We start from the raw sequence: 24,589 nt of genomic DNA, 5'->3' as shown, positions 1-24,589 counted from the left end.
GACACAAAGCAGTGCATAACAGTACATTTTGCACATCCCAGGATGCGCCACAATCCGTTCCCGCATTCCCACAACACCTAGCGACAGACGGTGTCACCAGGCACTGTGGGATACATACCCACAGTCTATTGCACTCGCTGTCAACAAAGATGCCCCGAATGTGGACATGATCTGTCGACAGAGGGAGCAACTGTACACACACTTTGGAGACTTTGCTTTTGTCGATTTTCCCTTGTCAACATTAGTTTCATTGACAAAACTTCCCAGTGTAGACAAGCCCTAGGACTTTGAAAATGCTAATCTCCCACCTTCCTGAGAAGTTTCCTGGAATGCTGCTTTGACACTGCAGGGTCAGGTGATCATGTCTCCTCATACTGGAAACCATTTTGGATTTCTAGTGTTTTTCCATTAAGGGTGGGGTGAGGGTTAAACTGGGAAACAAAGGATTCCGTCCATATGCAAATCCTATTTAAAGCTGGGGAGTGTGTTAATCTTGGTTCACTCTTCACTGAATCCCCACCCAGGATGACAGCTGGAAACATCTAAGGGCTTGTCTACACTGGCACTTTACAACTTTCTCACTCAGGGGTGAGGGGGAAAAAAAAAACACACAAAAAACCCTGAGCACTGCAAGTTTCAGCACTGTAACATGCCAGCATAGACAGTGCACCAGCACTAGGAGCTGCGCTCCCAGCACTGGTAGCTATGTCCCTCATGGAGGTAGGTATTTAGAGTGCTGGGAGAACTGTTGCTTTAACGTTGCCAAAGAAGACATTCCCTAAGAAACAAAGGGAAAGGGAAGGAAGTACTGAACCCAGGCTGGGAATGGTGGCTGGCCCATGAAGCATATACCTGGAATTTTAGACTGCAAACAAGAGCAGTTTGTCCTCAAAAAATTCTGCAACCCGCCTAAAACATTTAGGGTGAGAAATTACTATTTGTAGCCAATTTCTTTCGCGTATTAAGTCTAGTTTGCATGTTTGTTTTATTTGCTTGCTAATCTGCTTTAATTGTTTGCTATCCCTTATAATCACTTAAAATCTACATTTTGTAGTTAATAAACTAGTTTTTGTTTATTCTAAAACTAGTTTGTGTAATTCATAACTGGGGAGGGGGAGGCAAAAAGCTGTGCATATCTTCCTCCATATTGAGGGAGGGGGCGGATTTCATGAGCTTACACTGTATAGATTTCTGTGCAGCACAAGACAATATAATTTTGGGTTTACATTCCAGAGAGTGTGTGCACTTGAGTGCTGGACAATGCCCGAGCTGAGTCTTTCCACACAGAGCTGTTCTCAGTGTCTGTGTGCCTTTGCAGCTGGGTGTGTCCCTACCGGTGTGTGTGCTAGAGGAGGCTTGAGGGCCTGGCACAGCAGGACAGGGTGAGGGCACCCAGGCTGGTGGAACAGATGGGCTCAGAGGGACCCCAGTACATCAGGTGGCACCCTGGAATGGTGGGGTAACCCGTCACAACTATATAATTCCTCTTTTCTCAAAGAATCAATTTGCAAAGTGACTTAGACATTTAGGAGCTTAAAATATTACTGACTTTCAATGTCACTTTAGGGTCCTAAGTTACTTTTGAAGTTTTTCCCTTACTCTGTGGTGCAAGCGGGTTTTAGCCTGCATATTTCCTTACTAGTAACAGGTGACATCTCTGCCTCTGGAAGCTGCCATGGAATGGTCTCGTGAGCCTGAATTCCTTCTGACACAGGATTTCTGAATATGACATATGCTTCCCTTAGACACTGTTTCATGCATCTGGCAACAAGGTCTTTTTACTAAGCCTTTAGGGTGAGAGGAAATGAAGATATCTGATTTCCTGAAGATGGCCATATATTGTTAGACATCCACATTGTGCCATACCCTCTCCCACTTATGCTAAGAGTTCAAACACAAAGAGGACAGGAATCTTTGGAAGATGTTTTAAAAAAAAAAAAAACACAGTACCAACTTTAGCCAAAGACTCTTTAGTGCAAAGTACTATAATGTAATTGTGGAAAATGCACTATGGCTCGCAACTGCTTAGGACTACACTTGAACTCCTTCTTACCTATATGACAGCTACTAAAAACATGCCTTGATAGATAATGGGTAGAATGATATGGAACTCATCAATGTAAACGGATGAGATGCTAGAGCTTGCAACATTAACCGAAACTGCCATGAAAGCAACACCAGTTCCATTACCAGTTTTCAATTATAAGCTGCTCTAAAAAAATCTGGACACAAGCAGAGGGTCCACTAAGTACTGAGACAAACCTGCACTAATTACACTATTCAGGACGAAGATGTGCAGAGAGACAGTGCAGGGCTACCCTGAAGAGAGTCTAATAGTTTGGAGATGCAGAGATCCCCACCCCCATCAACCACAAAACAACATCACTTGTTCCTCACAGAGAAGGAGAACCTTTTTCCACTATCCCAGTTTACATGAGGTAATAGAAAACCTGTGAGAGCCATAAGCAGTGCCTTATGTATTCCACAATTCCAGAGCTGTGAAATTTACCCTTTTGCTGCTCAATTGTGCTCCAGAATTTGTTTGCATTTGTTTTTTGAAATGTTGCTTGCTAGCCTGCACGGCTGCAAAAATACATCTTTAAAATTTGAACTGATACAGTGACACCTCACTGAATCTGCAGAGAGCTTAAAATGATAGTCCTGAAGTGTAACCTAACCCATTCATCCCAATAAGGATGGCAGGATTTTCACAACTGGAGAATCTGGCATCCCTTCCCTCCCCCAAGATGCCAATGAATTTGGGGTTTTTTCACCTGCAGAATGTGTCATTTTGTAGGGACAGGTGCTAAATGATTTGTTTTCCATCTCCTTGGCCTACCAAAACCTGCCTCCAACTGCCCCTTGCTCTCCAACTTTCCTCACAAGAAGGAGTTAATTAGATTCTAGTGTGCAGAGCCAGAGTTGAAGTCAAGCTTGCAGCCAGGAAGCTGGAGAACCAAAAGTATAGGCTAGTGAGCTGAACAGCCTGGAAAATACCACATCAGCTGAGGCCTAGAAAATGAGCTTCTAAAGCCAGCTACAATTTTCCCCTGTCCCTTGTGCTCATGTTCAGTAGAACCTCAGAGTTACAAAACCAGATTTACAAATTGACTGGTCAGCCACACTCATTTGGAACCGGAAGTACGCAATCAGGCGATAGCAGCAGAGACAAAAATAAATAAATACGGAAATACAGTACAGTACTATGTTAAACTACTAAAAACAAAGTTTAAAAAAGATTTCACAAGTAAGGAAACTGTTTCTGTGCTCGTTTCATTCAAATTAAGATGGTTAAAAGCAGCATTTTTCTTCTGCATAGTAAAGTTTCAAAGCTGCATTACGTCAAGGTTCAATTGTAAATTTTTGAAAGAACCATAACTTTTTGTTGAGTTACGAACATTTCAGAATTACGAACAACCTCCATTCCCGAGGTGTTCGTAACACTGGGTTTCTATTATATGTGGTTCTGAGCCAGGCTATCTAGAAAACATGTTGAAAATACCCATCCTCTGATATAATCTACTGAAATAAATTGACGAATTATGAATCAGTATTTTTCAACAAGTCATAGTTGTGCATGTCTGTATGCAAATTGGGAAATAAAAAGTATTTCACAGTGGTAGAATAAATTAGTGTCACTGCAGAACAGGGCCCCATAATATATGAGGCCCTATCCATAATGAGCATCCCACTCAAAGAGGATTATTCATCTTAATTTAGGGTCTGTCTACACCACAGCAGAACAGTTACAGCGCTGCAACTGTGCCACTGTAGTGCAGATGCTTCCTTCATTGATGGAAGGGGTTTTTCCCATCAATAGAGTTAATCCACCTCTCAGAGAGGCAGAAGATACGATAACAGAAGAATTCTTCCAAAGACCTAGCCACATCTACGCTGGTGGTTAGGTCAACCTAGCTATAGCGTTCAGGGTGTGAAATTTTGTACTGCTCTGAACCACACAGTTAAGTCCATCTAATTTTTAAGTGTAGACCAGACCTTAGATTGTCATGTTCAATAGCCATGTTGCTAAACACAGATGAGCTAAGCTGCGTGAAGTAAATGGCCCTGGTGAAGATGGTAAGGTCTGTCAGGGATAATTAGTGGAGCACTCAAGCTTCTACCAGGTCTGATTACCAGAGTGTTTTTAGTTAGTTTGGAGTTAGTGAAGCGATTATTAGATTTTTGACTTTCATAGTCAGTCTTCCAAGCAGCAGAAAGGGAGGAAAATGCATACAGAAATTGATTTGGTCAGAGATAAGCTAGGGTATCCATTCCAAGGTGTCTTGGGTCAACTTCCCTTTTAGTAGAGTCATTGGCTCATTCCTGGTGAATACAAATAGATCAATATGACGGTGATGGAGGGAAAAATATATGCATCAGAGGGCTTTCTTGCTTAGTGACCATTCTAAGAGGTTTACCAATTCTCAGCTTGTCTGCGTGATTTACTCATTATGAAGTGGCAAAGCGAGGGCAGAGGTCAAGACCCAGGAAAGGACAATTTATTTCTGGAAATCAGAGTACCACTGTAGTAAATATTTTAGTAAGTTTCATTAAATACACCACTAGCACATGGAAAAGTCAAACCTGAACAGCACTCCTAAAAAGAGATCTCACTCAACCAAGATGAAAAGGAAAAGCCCATGCTGTACAGAGGGAGAGATCTGTGTAGATGGGTGGTGAAAGAGAAGAAAGAACAAGACAACATGAGCGGAAGGAAAAATATAAACAGTAGCAAAACAGGTCAGATCTTTATTAACGAACAGCATGTTGCCCCTTCAGTGCCCTGTGAACGTAGAATGCATTTGATAAAACTCCACTTGTTCTGACCCTCTGGGCATACATTACATATCATACCTTACTATCAAAGGCACAGATCTACAAATCTTTACTTGTATAACTAGTCAATCACATGACCAGCCAATGGAACTACTCACCTGAATAAGGAGTTTCATGAAAGTAAGGGTTTGCAGGACTGCCCTGGACTAAGGCTGAAGTTTCCCATAAAGCAGTAAACAATGTGATTGCATGTGAAGGATTAACTTGCAAGGTTTCCACAGGAAACACTTTACTTATTTCTTTTTTAAATGGAAACACCTGAATTGGTTTCCCTAGTGGAAATGGACTAACTTTGAGAGATGATTAAAATAAAGAAAAAAGGTTTCACAACAAATGTTAAAGTCGTTTCTGTTTTGCAGGGTTAAAGCTGACCTCCTCCACTCCTTTTTTCCCCAAAGTTTTTGTTGTTGTTGCTTTTAGTAAAATCATTTAAATTATTTGTGAAATCATCATTGAAATTTCTCATTTACGGAAACCCAGGTTTTTAAGCAAAGAAGCAGCTTCCATGGAGTTTCTGCAATTTTGAGGTCCACTTTTTGCTAAAAGTTTCATTTGTGAAAAGCCTTTTTCCAGGAAAAACTTTAAAACACTTTATCCAGCACCACTGGTTTCACATGATTGCTATCAACTCTTACCAAAAAGAGATTATGTAAATGAAAATGGTAGATGATTTATGGAAGGTAAGTAATTAAGGAAATATTGTAATGCAGTATTTTGTTACATAGGTACAATACGATAGAAGATGGATTTTAGTCAGTAATGCCACTAATCCAAAAACCTATGCAAAAGTTTCCATTAACATGAGTTGGGGGCATGGGTGGGGAGAAGGGACATATGACATGCTGCACTTCTAAGGAGATTCTCTCTCAACACCTTTACTGAGGCTTTGTCTACGCTGGCAAGTTTCTGCACAGCAATGCAGGTTTCTGCATTTTAACTCCCAAGGTGTACACACTGCCAAGCCATTTAGTGTGCAGAAACTGCACAGTCGCAGCGCTGTAAAAAACACCCTGATGAGAGGCATACAACTTTCTGAGCCGGGGCTACACCCTTGTTGATTATAGCACTGCAACTGGCCTCTGGGAGGTGTCCCACAATGCCTGTTCTCACCTGTCTGGTCATCGGTTTGAACTCTACTACCCTGCCCTCAGGTGACCAACCGGGAGCCCCACCCTTTAAATTCCTTGGGAATTTTTAAAGTCCCCTTTCTGTTTTCTTGGTGACGCATGCAGTGGTGTCAGCGCATCTTTCCAGGTGACCATGCCTGCTCCACGCACCAGGAGATCACCTGCTTGGAGCAGTGCCAAGCTGCTGGACCTCATCAGCATTTGGGGAGAGGAGGCTGTCCAGTCCCAGCTGTGCTCCCGCCATAGGAATTATGATACCTTCGGACAGATTTCACGATGTATGATAGAAAGGGTCCATGACCGGGACACATTGCAGAGTAGGGCAAAAGTGAAGGAGCTGCGAAACGCCTACCACAAGGCACGAGAGGCAAAACGCTGCTTCACTGCTACGCCCAAGAACTGCCAGTTCTACAAAGAGCTGGACGCGATAGTCCGTGGCGACCCCACTTCCACTGCGAAGGCCCCTGTAGATACTTCATTGGCTCAAGTGCCAGTCAATAGTGGACCGAGCCAGGAGGAGGAAATTTTGGACCAAGAGTGGGATGGGGACCCAGAGGCAGAGGATGACTCGGAGGCCAGAGATGCATGCAGCCAGGAGCTCTTCTCTACCCTGGAGGAGGCTAGTCAGTCATAAGAAGATAAGAATGGCCATACTGGGTCAGACCAACAGACCATCCAGTCTAGTATCCTGTCTACTGACAGTGGCCAGTGCCAGGTGCCCCTGAGGGAGTGATCTTAACAAGTAATGATCCAGTGATCTATCTCCTGCCATCCATCTCCACTCTCTGACAAACAGAGGCTAGGAACACCATTCCTTACCCATCCTGGCTAATAGCCATTAATAGACTTAACCTCCATGAATTTATCCAGTTCTCTTTTAAACCCTGTTATAGTCCTCGCCTTCACAACCTCCTCAGGCAAGGAGTTCCACAGGTTGACTGTGTGCTGTGCGAAGAACCTCCTTTTATTTGTTTTAAACCTGCTACCCATTAATTTCATTTGGTGGCCCCTAGTTCTTATACTATAGGAACAAGTAAATAACTTTTCCTTATTCACTTTCTCCATACAACTCATGATTTTATATACCTCTATCATATCCCCCCTTAGTCTCCTCTTTTCCAAGCTGAAAAGTCCTAGCTTCTTTAATTTTTCCTCATATGGGACCCGTTCCAAACCCCTAATCATTTCAATTGCCCTTTTCTGAACCTTTTCTAATGCCAGTATATCTTTTTTGAGATGAGGAGACCACATCTGTACGCAGTATTCAAGATGTGGGCGTACCATCGATTTATATAAGGGCAGTAAGATATTCTCCGTCTTATTCTCTATCCCCTTTTTAATGATTCCTAACATCCCATTTGCTTTTTTGACTGCCGCTGCACACTGCATCGACTTCTTCAGAGAACTATCCACAATAACTCCAAGGGGGGGAGGGATAGCTCAGTGGTTTGAGCATTGGCCTGCTAAACCCAGGGTTGCGAGTTCAAACCTTGAGGGGGCCATTTAGGGATCTGGGCCAAAAATTGGGGATTGGCCCTGCTTTGAGCAGGGGGTTGGACTAGATGACCTCATGAGGTCCCTTCCAACTCTGATATTCTATGATTCGAAGATCTTTCTCCTGATTAGTTGTAGCTAAATTAGCCCCCCATCATATTGCATGTATAGTTGGGGTTATTTTTTCCAATGTGCATTACCCTACATTTATCCACATTAAATTTCATTTGCCATTTTGTTGCCCAGCCACTTAGTTTTGAGAGATCTTTTTGAAGTTCTTCATAGTCTGTTTTGGTCTTGACTATCTTGAGCAGTTTAGTATCATCTGCAAACTTTGCCACCTCACTGTTTACCCCTTTCTCCAGATCATTTATGAATAGGCTGGGTCCTAGGACTGACCCTTGGAGAACACCACTAGTTACCCCTCTCCATTCTGAAAATTTACCATTTATTCCTACCCTTTGTTCCCCGTCTTTTAACCAATTCTTAATCCATGAAAGGATCTTCCCTCTTATCCCATGACAACTTAATTTACGTAAGAGCCTTTGGTGAGGGACCTTGTCAAAGGCTTTCTGGAAATCTAAGTACACTATGTCCACTGGATCCCCCTTGTCCACATGTTTGTTGACCCCTTCAGAGGACTCTAATGGATTAGTAAGACATGATTTCCCTTTACAGAAACCATGTTGACTTTTGCCTAACAATTTACGTTCTTCTATGTGTCTGACAATTTTATTCTTTACTATTGTTTCCACTAATTTGCCCGGTACTGACGTTAGACTTACCGGTCTGTAATTGCCGGGATCACCTCTAGAGCCCTTTTTAAATATTGGCGTTACATTAGTCACAGCTGTCAGAGCTTGGCAAAGCGGAGAGGAGGCTCCTGTAAGTGGTTTTGATTTTGGGAATCACTGAAGTGAGTTGTTGCATGCAGGAGGGTTGCAGAAAGCAGACTTGTGTCTGTATGATGCGTGTACCACCACATGCCTAGTCTGAGCAGCAGAACAGGGTGTTGACTGACTCCTTCACTTCACGGGAATCACCCTCAGAGACCTCCAGGAAACACTCATGGGATACTAGGCAACCGCTGCTGCAGGTTCTTTGGCAGAGTTGCTTTGTTACTTGCACCATTAAGTGTAACTTTCCCATGCCACTCTGCCATCACAAGAGGGGAAGAGGAGGGAAAGGCGACTATTGCTGCACAGAGGCAAGCCACATAAGGGCCAGGGCAGAAGCTGCAGTCTTGGAGAAGACCCTCCCTCTGCTCACGCTCCTCACAGCCTATGGAAAATGTGGGGACAGTAATGATTATAAAGCCCCCTCTACAGTGCTGACTCTCCCCAAAAGCCACGTGCCCATTGTACAGTACAGTCCTGGAACACTAATTTTCCCTGTTGTTACTCACCATTTTGGGGGCCTTATGGCTCATGTGTGCTTGCCTGGGGTCAGCCAGTCAGTGATAGGTATGTGAATAGTGGCTGTATTTTAAATCACTGAATCAGTGGTTTGTGTGTTGCAAACAATACTGCTTCAGTAAAATGTTGCATTTTGGCTTCACAGATATGACCTTGGGAGCCCAGCCTCCCCCTTTGTTATTGCCGGCTGAATGGCTAAGCAGAATTAAAAAGCGGCCACGAAGAACTAAAGAGGTCTTTCTTTGTGATGTCATGATGCACTCTGCAGCGAAAAAACAAGAATTGAAGGAGTGGCGGGACAGTGAGAAGAGGGACCGAAAGGAGAACAAAGCGCGCCAGAATGAAGCCATGGAGCGTCTCAAACATTATGCAGCGCCAAATGGTCATGCTCCAGGTGCTACTAGCACTGTAAACCGAGCAGCTCCGTACCTACCCTCCCCTGCAGCTACTGTCGAAAACTTTCCCATTCGCCCCCCAAACACTGCCAACACTCTTTTATCAACCTCCTAGCTCCAGTCTGTACCCGCTGTATTCCATTCCTCCCCCGTCACAGTCCAGCACTGCGGACTCCCAGTACCCACTGCACTCAACACCTATCCCTGTGCAGTTTAGCCCTGCTGAAGTACAGTACCTGCTACACTGTGCTTCAAAGGAGACAGTTGGATACAATACCTGGACATACACAAATCTTTAACGTCCCGGGACCCCACCTCCTCCTGGGACCCTCCATTCCCCCTTCCCCAATCCCCCTCAGCGTTGATATGTTTTTTTTTATTGTCTCTCCTTCAGTTGTTGTTTTTTAAAAAAAGAATTGTTTTGGTTTGAAAGCCATCTTTATTCCATTAATTGAAAGCAAAAAGAGCCCTGCAAAGCAACAGGCTATTTTCTTAAACCTTCAATGTTCATTGTCTGCACCAATCACAATCACCTCCTAGCATTACAAGCACTGCGCTCCCGAGCATAGCAACAAATATTAGTGGCTTTCAGCTTCAAATTGCTGCCATAAGGCATCCCTGAGCCTTATGGCCCCGAACTGAGCCCCTCTAATAGCCCTGGTCTCTGGCTGTTCAAATTCAGCCTCCATCTGTGGATGCCTCTGTGGTCCAGCCCTGAATGAAGCTTTCACCCTTCCCCTCACAAAAATTATGAGAGTATGGCATGCGGCTATACGCATAGGAATACTGTAATCTGATAGGTCCAACCTCCCATATAGGCAGCGCCAGCGGGCTTTTAAATGGCCAAAAGCACAGTCAACAGTCATTCTGCACTTGCTCAGCCTGTTGTTGAACCACTCCTTGCTGCTGTCAAGTTGCCCCATGTATGGCTTCATAAGCCACGGCATTAAGGGGTAGGCAGGGTCTCCCAGGATCACAATAGGCATTTCGACTTCCCCTACAGTGATCTTCTAGTCTGGGAAGAAAGTCCCTGCTTGCAGCTTCTTGAACAGACCAGTGTTCCGAAAGATGTGTGCGTCATGCACCTTTCCGGACCAGCCTCAGTTAATGTCTGTGAAACGTCCACAGTGATCTACAAGCACCTGGAGAACCATTTTAGAAATACCCCTTACGAATAATGTACTCAGTGGCTAGGTGGTCTAGTGCCAAAATTGGAACGTGTGTGCCATCTATCGCCCCTCTGCAGGGAAGCCCATTTGTGCAAAGCCATCTACAATGTCACGCACATTGCTCAGAGTCACGGGCTTTCGGAGCAGGATGTGATTAATGGCCCTGCACACTTCCGTCAACATGAGTCCAATGGTCAACCTTCCCACTCCAAACTGGTTAGCGACCTATCGGTAGCAATCTGGAGTAGCCAGCTTCCACAATGCAATCACCACGCGCTTCTCCAATAGCACGGCATCTCTCATTCTCATGTTCTTACACCGCAGGGCTGGAACGAGCTCATCACACAGTCCCATGAATGTGGCTCTCTCATCCAAAAGTTCTGCAGCCACTGTTTGTCACCCAAGACATGCATGACGATGTGATCCCACCACTCAGTGCTTGTTTCCCAAGCTCAAAAGCGGTGTTCCACTGTGGTCAGCACCTCTATGAATACCACAAGCAATCTCGTGTCGTAGCTACTATACATGACGAGATCAATGTCAAACTGCTCTTGCCTTTGTATTTTAAGGAATAACTCTACCACCATTCGTGACACGTTAGTGACAGCAAGCAGCATTTTCGTCAACAGTGCAGGATCCATTCCTGCAGACCGAAGAGGCAGAGCAGAGCGCGCAGTACACAAGCCATTGAAAGTTGGGGACAAATGCGTACGGAAGCACATGAATTGGTAGGTTATGAAGCAATGCATCACGGTGCATTGGGACAGGTCCGAGAATGCCCCGCGACCCCCTCCACCTTCCCACAACTCTTAGCAGCAGAAGAGGAAGAGCTGCTCTGTGGGTTAGGTGCACAGAGTTCACCGCTCCAAAGTGCCACATTGCGCAGGCAGCTGACAGCGTGAACACACAACAGCAGTTTCCCTACAGCACTGTCTGAGCGGTGCTGTAACTGCCAGCACTGTAACTACGTCAGTGTAGACATACCCTGAGATTAGAGATGTGATCTCCCTCCCTTTACTTCCCCCCCGCAAAAAATCATAAGTATAATTTAGTTTTACATTTTTCTCTCTTTAAAGTCTTTTTTAGTAGACATAAACAGTATATGCAAATTACTTAGCTTATATGTATACTTTCCATCCCAAATTGTATTTTTCCCAGCAAAACACATTTATACATTCCAGAAACCATTCCTACATTCTATGCACTTTTTTCATGAAGGACAACTGATTCATATTGTCAAACAGTGGCAAACAAAGTAAGATCATTTAAAAAGATATTTGCTTTTAGTTAAAAAAGATTTTAAAATAATCACACTACTTAAGATAAGTAAAGTATTTAATAAACACAATCATAAACATGTTGTTAGAACATTATGATTCTGAAAAAATGGACATTCGACATCATTCTAGACTGTCCTCACCGTGCACTGGAGAGGAACTGCAACATAATACACAGAACATACTCTTCTGTAATTCCTAATATTTAGGCATAAATACTCATGTTGGTTTTAAAAAACATGAAAAGGCACTATTTTTTTAAACTTAACATAAACCAGGAAAGATAGCAGAAATTATGCTTTCACAGGGTCAATTACTTCATTGCTTTACTTCTCAGTTTGCTTCCAAACATCTGTGATCTAATGCACACTATGGAACTTCAAGGGCATTTCCAGATGTGTTGGAATGCTAACTCAACATATTCTCAAAGCACTCTGGCTGGATTACAGAAAAAAAACAAAAGCATCTGATCAAGAAGATCATGAAGTTAGTATCACTCTAATCTTTTGAGGAACTCCAAAAATCACACTTTAACATATTGGGTTGGGAGGATTACTTACATTTAGAGGGGTAGGTTTTGTTTCTGAATTACTCAGATACTATCTAATTAATTATAGCATTTATTTTTTGCCCTCTCCCCAACCTCGTATCTCCAACCTTACATTTTCCTTCCCATCTTCCTTGAATTTTGTAAATTTCTATCCTAGCTTCATCCCTAGTACAGCCCATCATCCATCATACTACTCCAGACAGACTGTAATCCCAATTTAGCAAATCTTTAATAAAAATGAACAAAAGATTAACAGTATGGTCCCATCTACACGAATACCCTTTTGCACAGCCAAATAGATAGAGAGCTGCTTTTTTGCAAATGCAAAGCAACATGAAAATACCACAATTAAAAGGACAAAACTGAAAACTCACACAGCAGTGACGGCTCCTGCCTGTTGGGGCTGGGCCTGGCTCCCCAAACCAGGATTTGCAACCTGGTGCATGGTGCCACAGCCATTCAGATATGGCCCAGCTAGCCCTCTCTCATGGTGCAGGGGAAGGAGAGGAACAAGGGAGAGCAGTGGTGTCCAAATTTGAATAAGTATTGTTGCAACCTGCTGGGAAAGATAACTCACACAAATTTGGCCCAGCCACCCCCCGCAACATGACAGAGGGTTGGTTGAGCCAAACTTGAGCGGTGCTGCAATCCCAAGTGGCAGGTTGCAACACCCAGGGCAGGACACAATCCCCCTGTCCCTTGGAGACAGAACCCAATCTCCAGAGGGACAGATATGGATAAAAAAACCAAAAAGAATTTCAGGAACCAGGGTAAACTTAAACCACAACATTCTACCCCATAAGCCTCACCTACCACTTCTCAGGCTTGCTAGCAGAAAACAACACATAAAATGATCTTTGATATTTACAAACCAATGTAAAATTTGTGCCTGGTATGTAACCACCCCCTGGAACAGCTACAGCAATGGTTCCCAAATTGTGGGCCGCGGCCCCAAAGGTAAGCCACGATAGTCCCAGGTGGTACATTGGAGTCGGGGCTGGCATGGGGGGGCCCTGCCCCCCCAAACTGTGTACGTTGGCGGAGTGGTGACCGGCAATGTCCCTGCCCAGGGCCAGAGAAGCCCAGCACCCCAGTGGGCATCAGAGGGCAAAGCAGAGCCACTGGGCGGCAGGAAAGGAAGAGGGGCTGGACCCAAGATGCAGCAGCTCCCAGGGCAGCTGGAGGAGGCTGGAGGGTTTACGGTTGTTCCCACTCCGAGCTGCAGCACCCAGTGATCCATGGCTGCGGGGTCTCCTGGAGTGCTGGCCCTGCTGCTACCCCCAGGGATTGGGACTCATGGGGGGTGACTGGGATCATCAAGGTAGCAGCTGGGCCCATCCTGAGCCTCTGCATGGCACTGGTAGTCCCCGAGCCCTTTCCTTGTTCCTGGGCAGGAGGTGCCTGTGAGGCACGCCAGGGTGCTGGGTAGGTGACTGGGGCATGGCTGCCAGGTGACCAACTCACCTGGCGGGCAGTGATCGATCCAGCGGGGATCAATTTATCACATCTAGTCTAGATGCGATAAATCGATCCCCGAGCACTCTCCCATCAACTCCTGTACTCCAGCGCCGCAAGAGGCACAGGCAGAGTCGACGGGGTGCGGCAGCAGTCGACTCACCGCAGTAAGTCGATTTAAGTACGTCAACTTCAGCTACGTTATTCACGTAGCTGAAGTTACGTAACTTAGATCAATCCCCCACCCCTAGTGTAGACCAGGGCTAAGAAGCAGCCACACAGGAATTGTTTCTGGGGACGTCACTACTACAAGGGACTCTCAGTTGTCAAGGGGATTACTACAGAAGATTGTTGGTGTCTTTTCCCCCAGAGAGAAGAATTTAAAACTTAAAGAATCTATTGTCAACTCTGTGCTCAAATAATCATCTCTTGATACTAACAAACTTGCTAATCACCACACATTTTCTACTGGGGAAAAGATAATTGAGAAGGCTGTAGCAAGTAACTCATGAGAACATAAGAATGGCCATACTGGGTCAGACCAACGTCCATCAAGCCCAGCATCCTGTCCTCTGACTGGGGCACCTGCCATTGGCCACTAAGGGAATGAACAGACAGGTTATCATAAAGTGATCCATGCCCTGTCACCCAATCCCAGCTTCTGGCAAACAGGAGTAGAAAGGAAAACCTGAATACTCCACATATAAAACAGCTTGGCATGTTATGGAGACTGCACCTGGTCTCCATTGTCAAAGATGTCCTCCTGGAAGTGGACAAAGATCAAATACATGCAGATTCTATTAAATCCATAAAATACATTTGATCTCATTGACATATCTGCAGACCCTGGCAGGAACAGACTTACTGTATTTGCACTGAAGTGAATATTTTTCCCCCCACGACGGTCCAAATGCCAGTGTTGACAATGTGTCATCATCCCAACAGCTTCCTCACACAGGCTGTTACTTTGTCAGCCCTCTTATTTGGTGTGTGGATAGAAGGTCATTAGAGAAGGGACACTTTGGGATGCAGTTCAACAGTATGCCGATGATACTCAGTACTGCATTTCTTTCCAGGCAGTGCAGTAGCACGTTCACAAGACCCAGACTATCAATTTCCCAATATTTAGTTAAGACTGAAGTTTGAAAGTCCTGCTGAATGTAGGAGGAATATTTCCTTATTTAAATTTGAGTGAAAGGTTGGATGAGACCTACCTTCCATAATTAATGTCAAAAGGCTAAGGGAAGCAACCACAAAAGATTGCAGAAATTCATCAACTACTTAGAGAGCTTCTTCGCTTTTTGTTACACAATTTCTCTGCTTAGAGGTTCTGTTGCATTCCTCAGTTACATCTAGATATTCAGATAGCAAGCAGATAAAGCACTCTTCATCCTCTAGGCCCTTTCTTCCCCAAGACCCATCTTCCTTCGAGTTTCATTGGATCTCTCACCAGTTATCCAAGCCTCTACTATCTCCAGAATGGATTACTTTCAATCTGGGACTACACTTCAAGCCTAGCTGAACACTTTATCTGCTTAAAGGTACTTCTCTCAGGCAACATACTGCACTTGTGCTTCAGAGCTAAACTATTTTCTAAATAGTTTCCAGGTGCCACTCAAGATGTTGGTTTATATTTATAAAAGCCCCTTGAGGTTTGAATCCTGTGCATTTTATAGACTACCTCTCTCTCCTTGTGTGGTAGCCATTTAACATTTGCTATTAGCTAGAATACTGAAGTCAACAATCCCTAGACATTTTGTTCAAGGGCTGGGCAGTTTTCATAGTGGGAAAACAATTCACAATATAATTTATTCCCTGTTTTGGTCAACAGTCAGAAAGCCTGCTGACCATTAGAGCACAAAGTAAGGCCGACCTATTAACTCAGTTTTTCTGAGAAGAGAGAGATGAGTGGGGAAGTCTCAGTTGTTGTTTATTAGGTAGAATATTAATGATGACACTACATCAATCTGAATTTTTTATTCAATATTTTAAAGACCGAACAGTTCATGTGCCCAGGTTTTAGCACAGATGCATTATTTAGAAGTCTAGATAAATACTTATATTTACACTGAGATGAACAGATGGGAAAACTCTAGGTACACAAAAAGTAGCTAAAGCATTAGTAGCTCTTTTTAGATGTGATAAATAAGGCATATACAAGTTTAAAGATTCTGTTGTGGCTTTAAGAACCAGAGTCTCACTTTGAGGCACTGACCAGTGGACAACCAAGCATTAAAAAATGCACCCAGAGAGAGAAGTAGCACCTACACTTCATTTTGACATGCATCAGATTCAATTCACCAGTCACGGCAGAACTGGGATAGTGCCATTTTCGCACCATTTTTGAAATATCTTTCATCACTGGTAGTACACACACTGCACTGGTCCTTGAGCACAAGGGCTGAATTTATGCCTTCCAAGGCCAGCCATTACCTGACCTTATGTGATCTGCCCTGGAGCTAGTTTCTATCCTTTTCAGCCCAAGGATAAAATGTTTTTAAAAGGTTAAGGGTCCACAGTCAGTGGAGCCTTCTCTGCCCTATTTCACTTCCTTTCCACCACTCAGGTGACGCAAAGGAAGCAGAAGTCATTCATGTCAACAGCAGGGATTTTCCAGGGATGAGGCACATGTCTAGGTGGCAGGAAATACACCACTGGTCAACACCACAGGGCCTTAGATAGGAAAAGCAGTAATTTCACACACAAAGCTATATATGCAAAAACACGGCATTGCTCTATAGCTACACAGTTTACAAGGAACACCATCAACTTGAGATATAATCCATTTTAAAAATAGTTAGAGGTAGCTTCAGATATTATAATCAATGAGACAATTTAAAAATGTATGATTTTACAGTTACATTTTCCTTCTCTTTTGTTTAAGAAGTTATAGAATCATAGAAGATTGAGGTTGGAAGAGACCTTAGGAGTGTGAAAGGCTCGGGTTTTCTATTATCTGTACAAAGCAAACTGAAAAAAGAAAAAGTGACTTCTCTATTTGTTACAGTAGCCTTAGGTATTACTTGGAATAACAAAGAAGGTAAAAATGTAGATAAAAGTGTGATGTAATTTGGTGTCCTTTTGAATACTGAAGGAATTTGCTACTACACAGGTACAATCTTGCACTCTGAAATATTTGTAACTTTATTATATCTAATTCAATTTTCTTCCCCATCCCCCCAATTTAGCAAAGCATGTGCTGCTCGTTATTTACATGCCAAATTTCATTTTTCATAATTTGCGTTATACTTTACTTTTTCTTTAAAAAAAAAAGAAAAAAAAAAGGTGTTAATTCTCAAAGACAGGAAGTGTGTTTGCACACATTCTCTCTCATCCCTATGCCCCCCAAAGAGAAAACAAGTAAAGTTTCAGCCTAAAAGTGAATGGTTTGGAAACTATAAGATTAAGAAAAAAAGAAAGGAGACAGAAGAGACAATAACGGAAATTGTTTTTGCAATTTTAACTATATCTGCAACCACTACAATACTGAAGATTACATTCATATGATCACAACACTAAAACTTGATCCTGATCAATAGGCATAAAAGCCGCATTCCATCAATTTGAAACATGCAGGTAGACTACTCGGCCTGCACACGGATGTCTGCACTGGAGCTGGAAGCAAATCTACAAGCCCAGGTAGACAGATTAGCATTAGCATGCAAAAAACAACTTTGTGGACATTGCGGCACTAATGAAGGCTCAGGCTAGTCAACCAAGCTTCAGCCCTCCCTACCCCAACTCCAAGCTCAGGTGGTTAGTGCAAGCCTTCACCAGTGCCACAACATCAATGCAACTATTTTAGAGTGCTAGTGTGAGCCCCACAAACACGTCTGTCTTTCCAGGCTGGAAGACTAACTCCCAACTGCAGTGTAGACATATGCCATGGAGCCCCACTGAAGTCAACAAGGCTCTGTGTAGTTCCAGCCAGCCATTCAATGTTGTAAATTGCATGATCTGCACCAGAGTCTTTAGTATTATTTTCCATTACACCCACAATAGTGTGCAGGTGTTTTCTTTTGGGTTTGTTTTTCTTTTATTATAAAGGATTTCGTGTTGCTGTTTTTCTTTTGCTACCTAAGGAAACATACACACTACCCAGCTTATATACAGTTCTGAAACAAACATTTGTGGCACATATAATGGGAGCTTGGCACTCATGTTTTTCCTTACTGAAGTTATTCCCTCCGAAGTTTTACTATGAATAAGGGCTAGAGCCCTGGCCATGTTATGGAAGCATTTCAAATAAGAAAACTAATACTATGGTGTTCCTTTAATTCTTACCAAATATTAGGAAGACTACATAATCATTCTGGTAATTGGATCCATCCAGTAAAACATTTGGCTTTAAATACAATAATGGGAGAACAGACTCTTCCAGAACTAACAAAACAGTAGTACAGACAGTTGAAATCCTTAAGTCACTAAGGCAGATAAGACAATTTTCACCTGCTTTCTTTGTTTAACTTTGTTATTCTCCAACATCTGAGAAGTCTCAATGAATTACATAAAACATGGATAACTTAGTTAAAACTCTGAATGCTTTTTAACACTGTACTGATCAATGTTTTTGAACTTTTCATATCACGGCTCAAATGCCCCAATCAGGACTGGGGGCTCATTCTGCTTGACATCATACTAAGCACAAAGATATGGCCCCTGCTTCAAAAAGCTTACAATCTAATATTTTAAGTGACAGACAAGGAGAGGAAGAAAAACTGTATTTGCTTGTCGTATAAAAATGTGCAATTTTAAAATTATTAGTAGACAAAATAAGTGCCAGCTACCTTCATCTGCCCATCAACTAAGCAATTAGATGATTTCTTAAAAGCGTTATGGCAGAAAGAAAAACTTTAGTGCACAGAAACAATGAAACCTAGCCTCCCACCAAATCAGATTTACTTGCCTTATTAGTATTAATGACAATTAACCATGTAAAGCAACTGTGCCTCAGTGGGAGAACATACACCTAAATTTTAATGCTCTTAAATTCTAGTCTATTATTTTAAAGTAAAGAGGTAGCAGGACACAAATAATTGGCCTGTTCAATGTAATACAGCCAGTTTAATTCTGATTTTTTTTTCTAGACAGCTATGCAAGCAGAGGAACGACATTTGACCATCACACTTGCAGATTTAAGGGTTTGCTTTCATAACACACTTCTTATTGTTTACTTTTTGAACTTCACAAGATTTTTAGTATACAGTTAATCAGTTTCCCCTACTTATCTGGGTCTTTTACACAATACAAGCAGGGATGAGGAAGAGACCACTTTGGAAAGTGTGATTGTAAAACCACAAAAATGGCCAGGAATACTCAGGTGCAGATGTAATACCTGAAGCTAGTTTAACTTTTTTAAAAAAACTGTATTTCAAACTGATGGTGTCCAATTAACATGGAATTATAATAGAAAGTTCAACAAATAATGCTCAATAACATTACTACTAAGCAATTTTGTAGTATTATTTAATAAACAAAGCACCTACCACTCTGGCTGCTCTTTCCTGAGATTCACACTTCCTGCAAAACCAAGGTCCGGTAGGTACTTGAACAATTCCATAGCAAGCTGTTTCAGACAAGATAAAATATTTTAGCAATCATAATACAGTACTACAATACAGTAATACTTTGCTCAATTATAAACTCTTTTCATTAGCAGAGCTTGAAGCACTTTACAGATGGGGTAAGTCTACTTCTATGTGTAAAACATGTTATGCCTAACACACTGTCAAAACTACCTCTCAAGCCAGTGGTCAAGTACAAGCTAATTAACCTTTAAGTTTATGCAAAATACTTGTTCTGATTAAGTAAAACGAACTACAGTTTACCGTACATTGTGGGGAAAAAAACAAAAATTGTTCAAATATAATAGATGTTTTACATGCAATATGTTTTTCTATTTAATTTAGGATAAAAAGATAACTTTACAATAACAAAAATCTGTCATTTGTAGTAAGTTATATTTTTGAGAGAAAAAGTAATCATGCTAAAATAGAATATAGTTGGGAAAAAACTGTCACAAAAACCTAACATTTTAATTTCAATAAGATGACTTTTCCTGCACTTGAGTATTGCTGAAATTATAAGGTATTCTGAAGACTAAATGAAGAAATAATATTTTGTCTGAAGAGGCAAGAGGACCTACAAATATGACAAATCTGAACTGAAGAATATCAAAACTGGATTTAAAGCAACAATACGTTCTAAGGCCCCAATCCCTGAAACATTATACTTATAAATTACTTGCATACATAAGTAGTCCAATCAAGTTCAGAGTAAACTCTTGGGGGAAAGACCATTATAGTCCTGATTCTGAAAGCAGAACTGCACATGTGAATCCCTATTCCCATATGCAGGGTTTACTAACTACAGAAGGGCTCCATGTAGCTATACACGTCTGCCTGTCCAGATCACCATGCAGAATTGGGGTCTGTATTTGTATGGTGTATAACAAAAGAGGGTCCTAATAGGACCTGTTTATAGTTCAGATTTTAAATACGCAGAACAGGAAACTCAAATTAACAGTTCTCATAGCACCACGAACTGTGTCCTCTTGGAATCTCAAGTACGGGGCGGGAGGGGTGTGGGTGTGTATTTTGTATGCCTTCATACATACAACAAAGTCAAAGTATGTTTTCCACAGGAGCAATAATTTTGCATTTGACTTTCTACACTTAAGATCCCCAATGCTGTATGAACCCAGTGGTTTTGCATTTTGCTTAAAGTGTCAGATTTTTTCAAATTCTAAATATGCAGTGAAGTAAAAAGTAGTGATTAAAAAGACACCTGACAAGTTAACTGTAAACAAAGAGGAGGAGTGAAGGGGGATTTCAAACTAGTAAAGTACTCTGAATGCCTTGAGCATTACATTTTAACTTAGAGGGAAAAAAAACAGTACATGCAATGTAAAACATAAACATTGTCTTCTGATATGCAAAACATGAAGTTTAAATCCCACAAAAAAAGTCCAACCACCTACTACATAAGTCTATTCATATTCAGGTAATAATGAATCAGTTATCAAATTGTCACCTGCACTATTCAAGTATTAAAAACTAAAACATATTGGACATCCCTTTTTTGATTGGTGTATGCTAAAGTTCTGTAATATAGCCACAATAAAGGGAAAACATTTTGCTTTACTGTCCTACCATTAACTAAAATTGGCAAAGACAAGCACAAAGAGAGATACTCCCCCAAATAAAGAAACTCAGCATTGTGACTTGTTTGCATAGTCAAAGCAATATACACTACAATGTTTGAAGTTTCAAAATATCATCAGAAGCAGTACAGCAAATCTGACAATCTTCCTGTTGAAGCCCTGTCTCAGCACACACAATTGGAAACTGGCAATAGACAGTGCAGAGGCACATAGCATATGGTATAAAGAAGTGAATGATGGGGCAATTCACGGAGAGGGCTTGGCAAGGCAGGTCCAGATCCATCACAGTTAGGCAGCGTCTAAAGTGGCGTATCTTACATTTCAAATTAGCAAAGTTCCAGACATATTTGTATCTGTATCTTGAACATCACTTCTCTGCATTAACAAATTAAAAGTTTATTGCTCAATACATGACTTCCTTATGCTTACACCTTTTTTATTGCTAGACAAAGTTTCTTCAAAGTTGTTAGGAGCACTTATCTCCTTAGAGAATTAAATCACTGGCAAGTTTTAAAGAAGCTTGTTTTGAACTAGACAAGAGTGAAAACTAGGTATCTGAGAAGTTTGATAAGAAAAAATTATGCCTGGATTTCACAGATAGCCAAATAATTTTAACTCAAACTTCCCAAAAAAGGAGATGTTTAATTCTTAGACTAATAAGTAGTATGAAAATATTCAGCTGCAAAGAGTATTTGGACAGTTATAAAATCTGTTATAACGGAAGTGCCTCTTCTACCAGTTCCACAACGTCAACTGTCAAGATGTGCACCATTTTTGTTAACATACACTCAAAATATATTACACCTGTAATACAGTAATTCTGCAACCACCACAATAGGATTTGACCTCAAAACCTTAAGAGTATCATCATCAGGTTATATTCCTGAAATTGCATCCTTCCTTCCATATTTGAACTTGAACAGACATGGCTGCAATACAGTTATATCCAACTTAAGAGTCTCTGTCTATATTAGGGGCATTTTCCAAAACTTTCCCCATATTGCTAACACTAGTTTAGCTCCAGTAGCAACAGAGATGTTGAGAATCAACACAGAAGGGCTGATACCACCTTTTTCAACACGATCATATGATCCCATCAGAGCACCATATTTAAGACCCTAGGATTCCCAAGGTTACCAACACTTACCAAGCTGAACTAGTGTTAGCAAAGGTAGGATACATATATTGTTTAAAATTTACTCAGTTTGGCATAAGTGACTGCCTTCTCCTTCTGAAAACAAATACTATCTATGTTCTGGTCATTCTTTTCGTATTCTAAACCACATCAAAACAAAAACCCAAAATCCTGATGTAAGCATGACTATAGACAAACTGGGACACCTTTCAACGTCAACTCCACTCTGAAGATAAGGCAACTCTGAATCAAAAACAGACTTATTACACAAGCTACTCTTCAGCCTCCATTCACCTCATGACACCAAGTTCTTTACAAGGGACAATTTCATTCCTTTGCAGTTCTATCTGGATTGCCCCCGCTCTCATTTTATGAACTGGGAGGTAAGTTTCACAAATACAAGGTATATCTAACCCAATGTAACAAACAATTTCAGGTATTCAGACTAATGATCTGGATATAAGACTTCAGCTTCTCCACTGTTCTAACTTGTTCAACATATTAAAAAAACATCAGAGGACACAGCGTTTATTTTAGATGCAGTCAGCTTGGTGTTGATGGAAAGAGAAACTACTAACCTCTATTACAGTTCCTTATTTCTGCTCTTCATTTAGAAGTTAGGATCATTTTGTTCCTTTTCTAGTCAGGTGAAAATACTACAATCCAGTCTCTCCCCCTCCTCCCAAAGAAAAGGCAATGCAATGACAGCAGAAAATAATCACATGTATACACTGTGCACCACAGCCCCTGAGCTGGACACCAACCACTCTCTTTCTCCACTAATCCAACAAATCTAACTCCAGTAAGTAATACCAGTCCCTCCTGCTGCCAAAACCATCACAACAGGAAGTCTCCATATCTACCAGACACTATCAGCCAAATGACATTCAGGGAAGGAGCAACAAGAGAGTGAGGTAATATATTTTATTGGACTAACTTCTGTTGGTAAGAGACAAGCATCTGAGCTTACACAGAGCTCTTCTTCCAGAAAAAGAGCTCTGTGTAAGCTTGCGAGCTCGTCTCTTTCTCCAAGAGAAGGTGGTCCAGTAAAAGATATTACCTCACCCCCCTTATCTCTCTAATACGCTACAACCAACAGAGCTACAACAACACTGCAAACTTTCAGGGAAAAGAAGCAAGCAGAGGAGGCAATCATAACAGCCGAGTCTCCCTTTGCAGACTCCTCCCAGCCTCTCCGGTCCCGGCTTCCCTCAAACACGTGTCTAATTAAGGAAGAGGAAATGGGGGTGGTGTATGGGGGGGTGGGGGGCACAGCAGCTGATATGGCAGGGGCAGGTATTCGGGGAACCGGAGTGCGGGAGGGAGCTGTTGTGGAAGGAAGAGGCACAAACTGTGTTGGGTGGGGATGGAGGTGTGGGTGTGCAGGTGGGGGAGGTGTGGGTGTGCAGGGCTGGTTTCAGGAAGAAACAGTAAAAGAAGCAGTGGGAAAGCGGGGTTGAGAGGAAGGCAGGCAGGAGGGAGGTTGTGGGGACAGAGGAACAGTGGGCAGGTCAGGAAGGGGTGCAGGGCACAGGGTGTGCGGCAGGGGAGGGTAAGGGGAGGAGGGTCTCAGGTAGGAGAGAGGTAGCAGGAGGCAGGAGAAAATCTACAGGCCGGGCCCGGGGGCGGGCACTCACTCACCTTGATGCACTGCGACACTGCAGCCGTGCCCGTCGCAGTATACCAGCGGGTTCTCGGCCCAGCCCCTCTCGTCGGAGCACACGCAGCAGCCGCCGATCATCTCCTTCATGCTATTGGAGAACTCGCCCTCCAGTGACACAGGCAGCAGCAGCGGCTCGCTGGAGACCATCTAAGGGTTAAAAACACCGTCAACACCGCACACAGCAGCGCCCCTGCCTCTCTCCCTCCCCCGGCCGGGGCTCCCCCTCAGGCACTCAGCCGCCGCCACCGCCGCCGCCGCCACAGCAGTGATTTAGGACCCATGTCCGCGGGCTGAGTCTCTCCTCGCCCCCACCCGGGCTGTATCAATCAGTCAGTCACGAACGCACACAGGGGCAGCACACTGAGGACAGCAGTCTACAGGCAGACAGGCAACCCAGCAAGGCCCGCGCGCAGGCGCGCTGTACCTCCCTGTGGAGAAGGCCTGGGTCTGGGCTACCTCGCGGTGCCTCATGGGCCGCCAGTGGAACGTGAGCAACGGCGGAGTTCTGACCCTCCAACGGTTCTAACCAATACCCAGACAGAGCGTGCGCGAGGCAGAGGCCGGCTCAGGGAAGGGAGGGCCGCCCCTCGCCAGCGCGTGTGGGAGAGGGAGGGAGGGAGGCAGGGAGCGAGCGAGCGAGCGAGAGCGCGCGCGCGAGCCGGAAGACTCTAGTGTCTCTGCCACCTGATGTGCGAGCTGCCCGGGCTGGGCTGGGTTGCGTAGCGGCGCTGCTCCAGCACACAGAGAGCGGCACCTCGGGCCTGCCAGCCTGCCTGGGCCCCTGAGGGACACCCTCCCCCCGCCCGGCCGGCCAGCCCGCCCCCCCACGCCTGACCATTGGAGCAAGGGCCCAACACACCACCGCCTGGCACGCCTAAGTCGGGTGTTATCCCTATTATCTGTGCAATGAG

General features: G+C 43.2%; 1 protein-coding gene across 4 annotated transcripts in view; it reads right to left on the bottom strand.

Moving 5' to 3' along the window:
- Positions 1-24,192, bottom strand: part of MLLT10 (MLLT10 histone lysine methyltransferase DOT1L cofactor) — a 221,131-nt gene extending 196,939 nt beyond the window's left edge. For 2 of the 4 annotated variants that reach the window (XM_077808199.1, XM_077808204.1), the window contains exons 1-2: positions 23,657-24,074; positions 19,205-19,284 (exon numbers count right to left, since the gene is read on the bottom strand). In XM_077808199.1, coding sequence (XP_077664325.1) covers positions 19,205-19,284; positions 23,657-23,825 — 249 coding nt within the window. In that variant the 5' untranslated portion in view covers positions 23,826-24,074. Of the gene's footprint in view, positions 1-19,204; positions 19,285-23,656 lie in introns of all 4 variants that reach the window. The other 2 variants (XM_077808198.1, XM_077808197.1) reach the window with 2 other exon arrangements.
- Positions 24,193-24,589: the final 397 nt, after the last annotated feature.

This window comes from Eretmochelys imbricata, chromosome 2 (genome assembly GCF_965152235.1).
Source record: "Eretmochelys imbricata isolate rEreImb1 chromosome 2, rEreImb1.hap1, whole genome shotgun sequence".
NCBI classification, from domain to species: Eukaryota; Metazoa; Chordata; order Testudines; family Cheloniidae; genus Eretmochelys; species Eretmochelys imbricata.
This window is presented reverse-complemented; position numbering and strand designations above follow the sequence as displayed.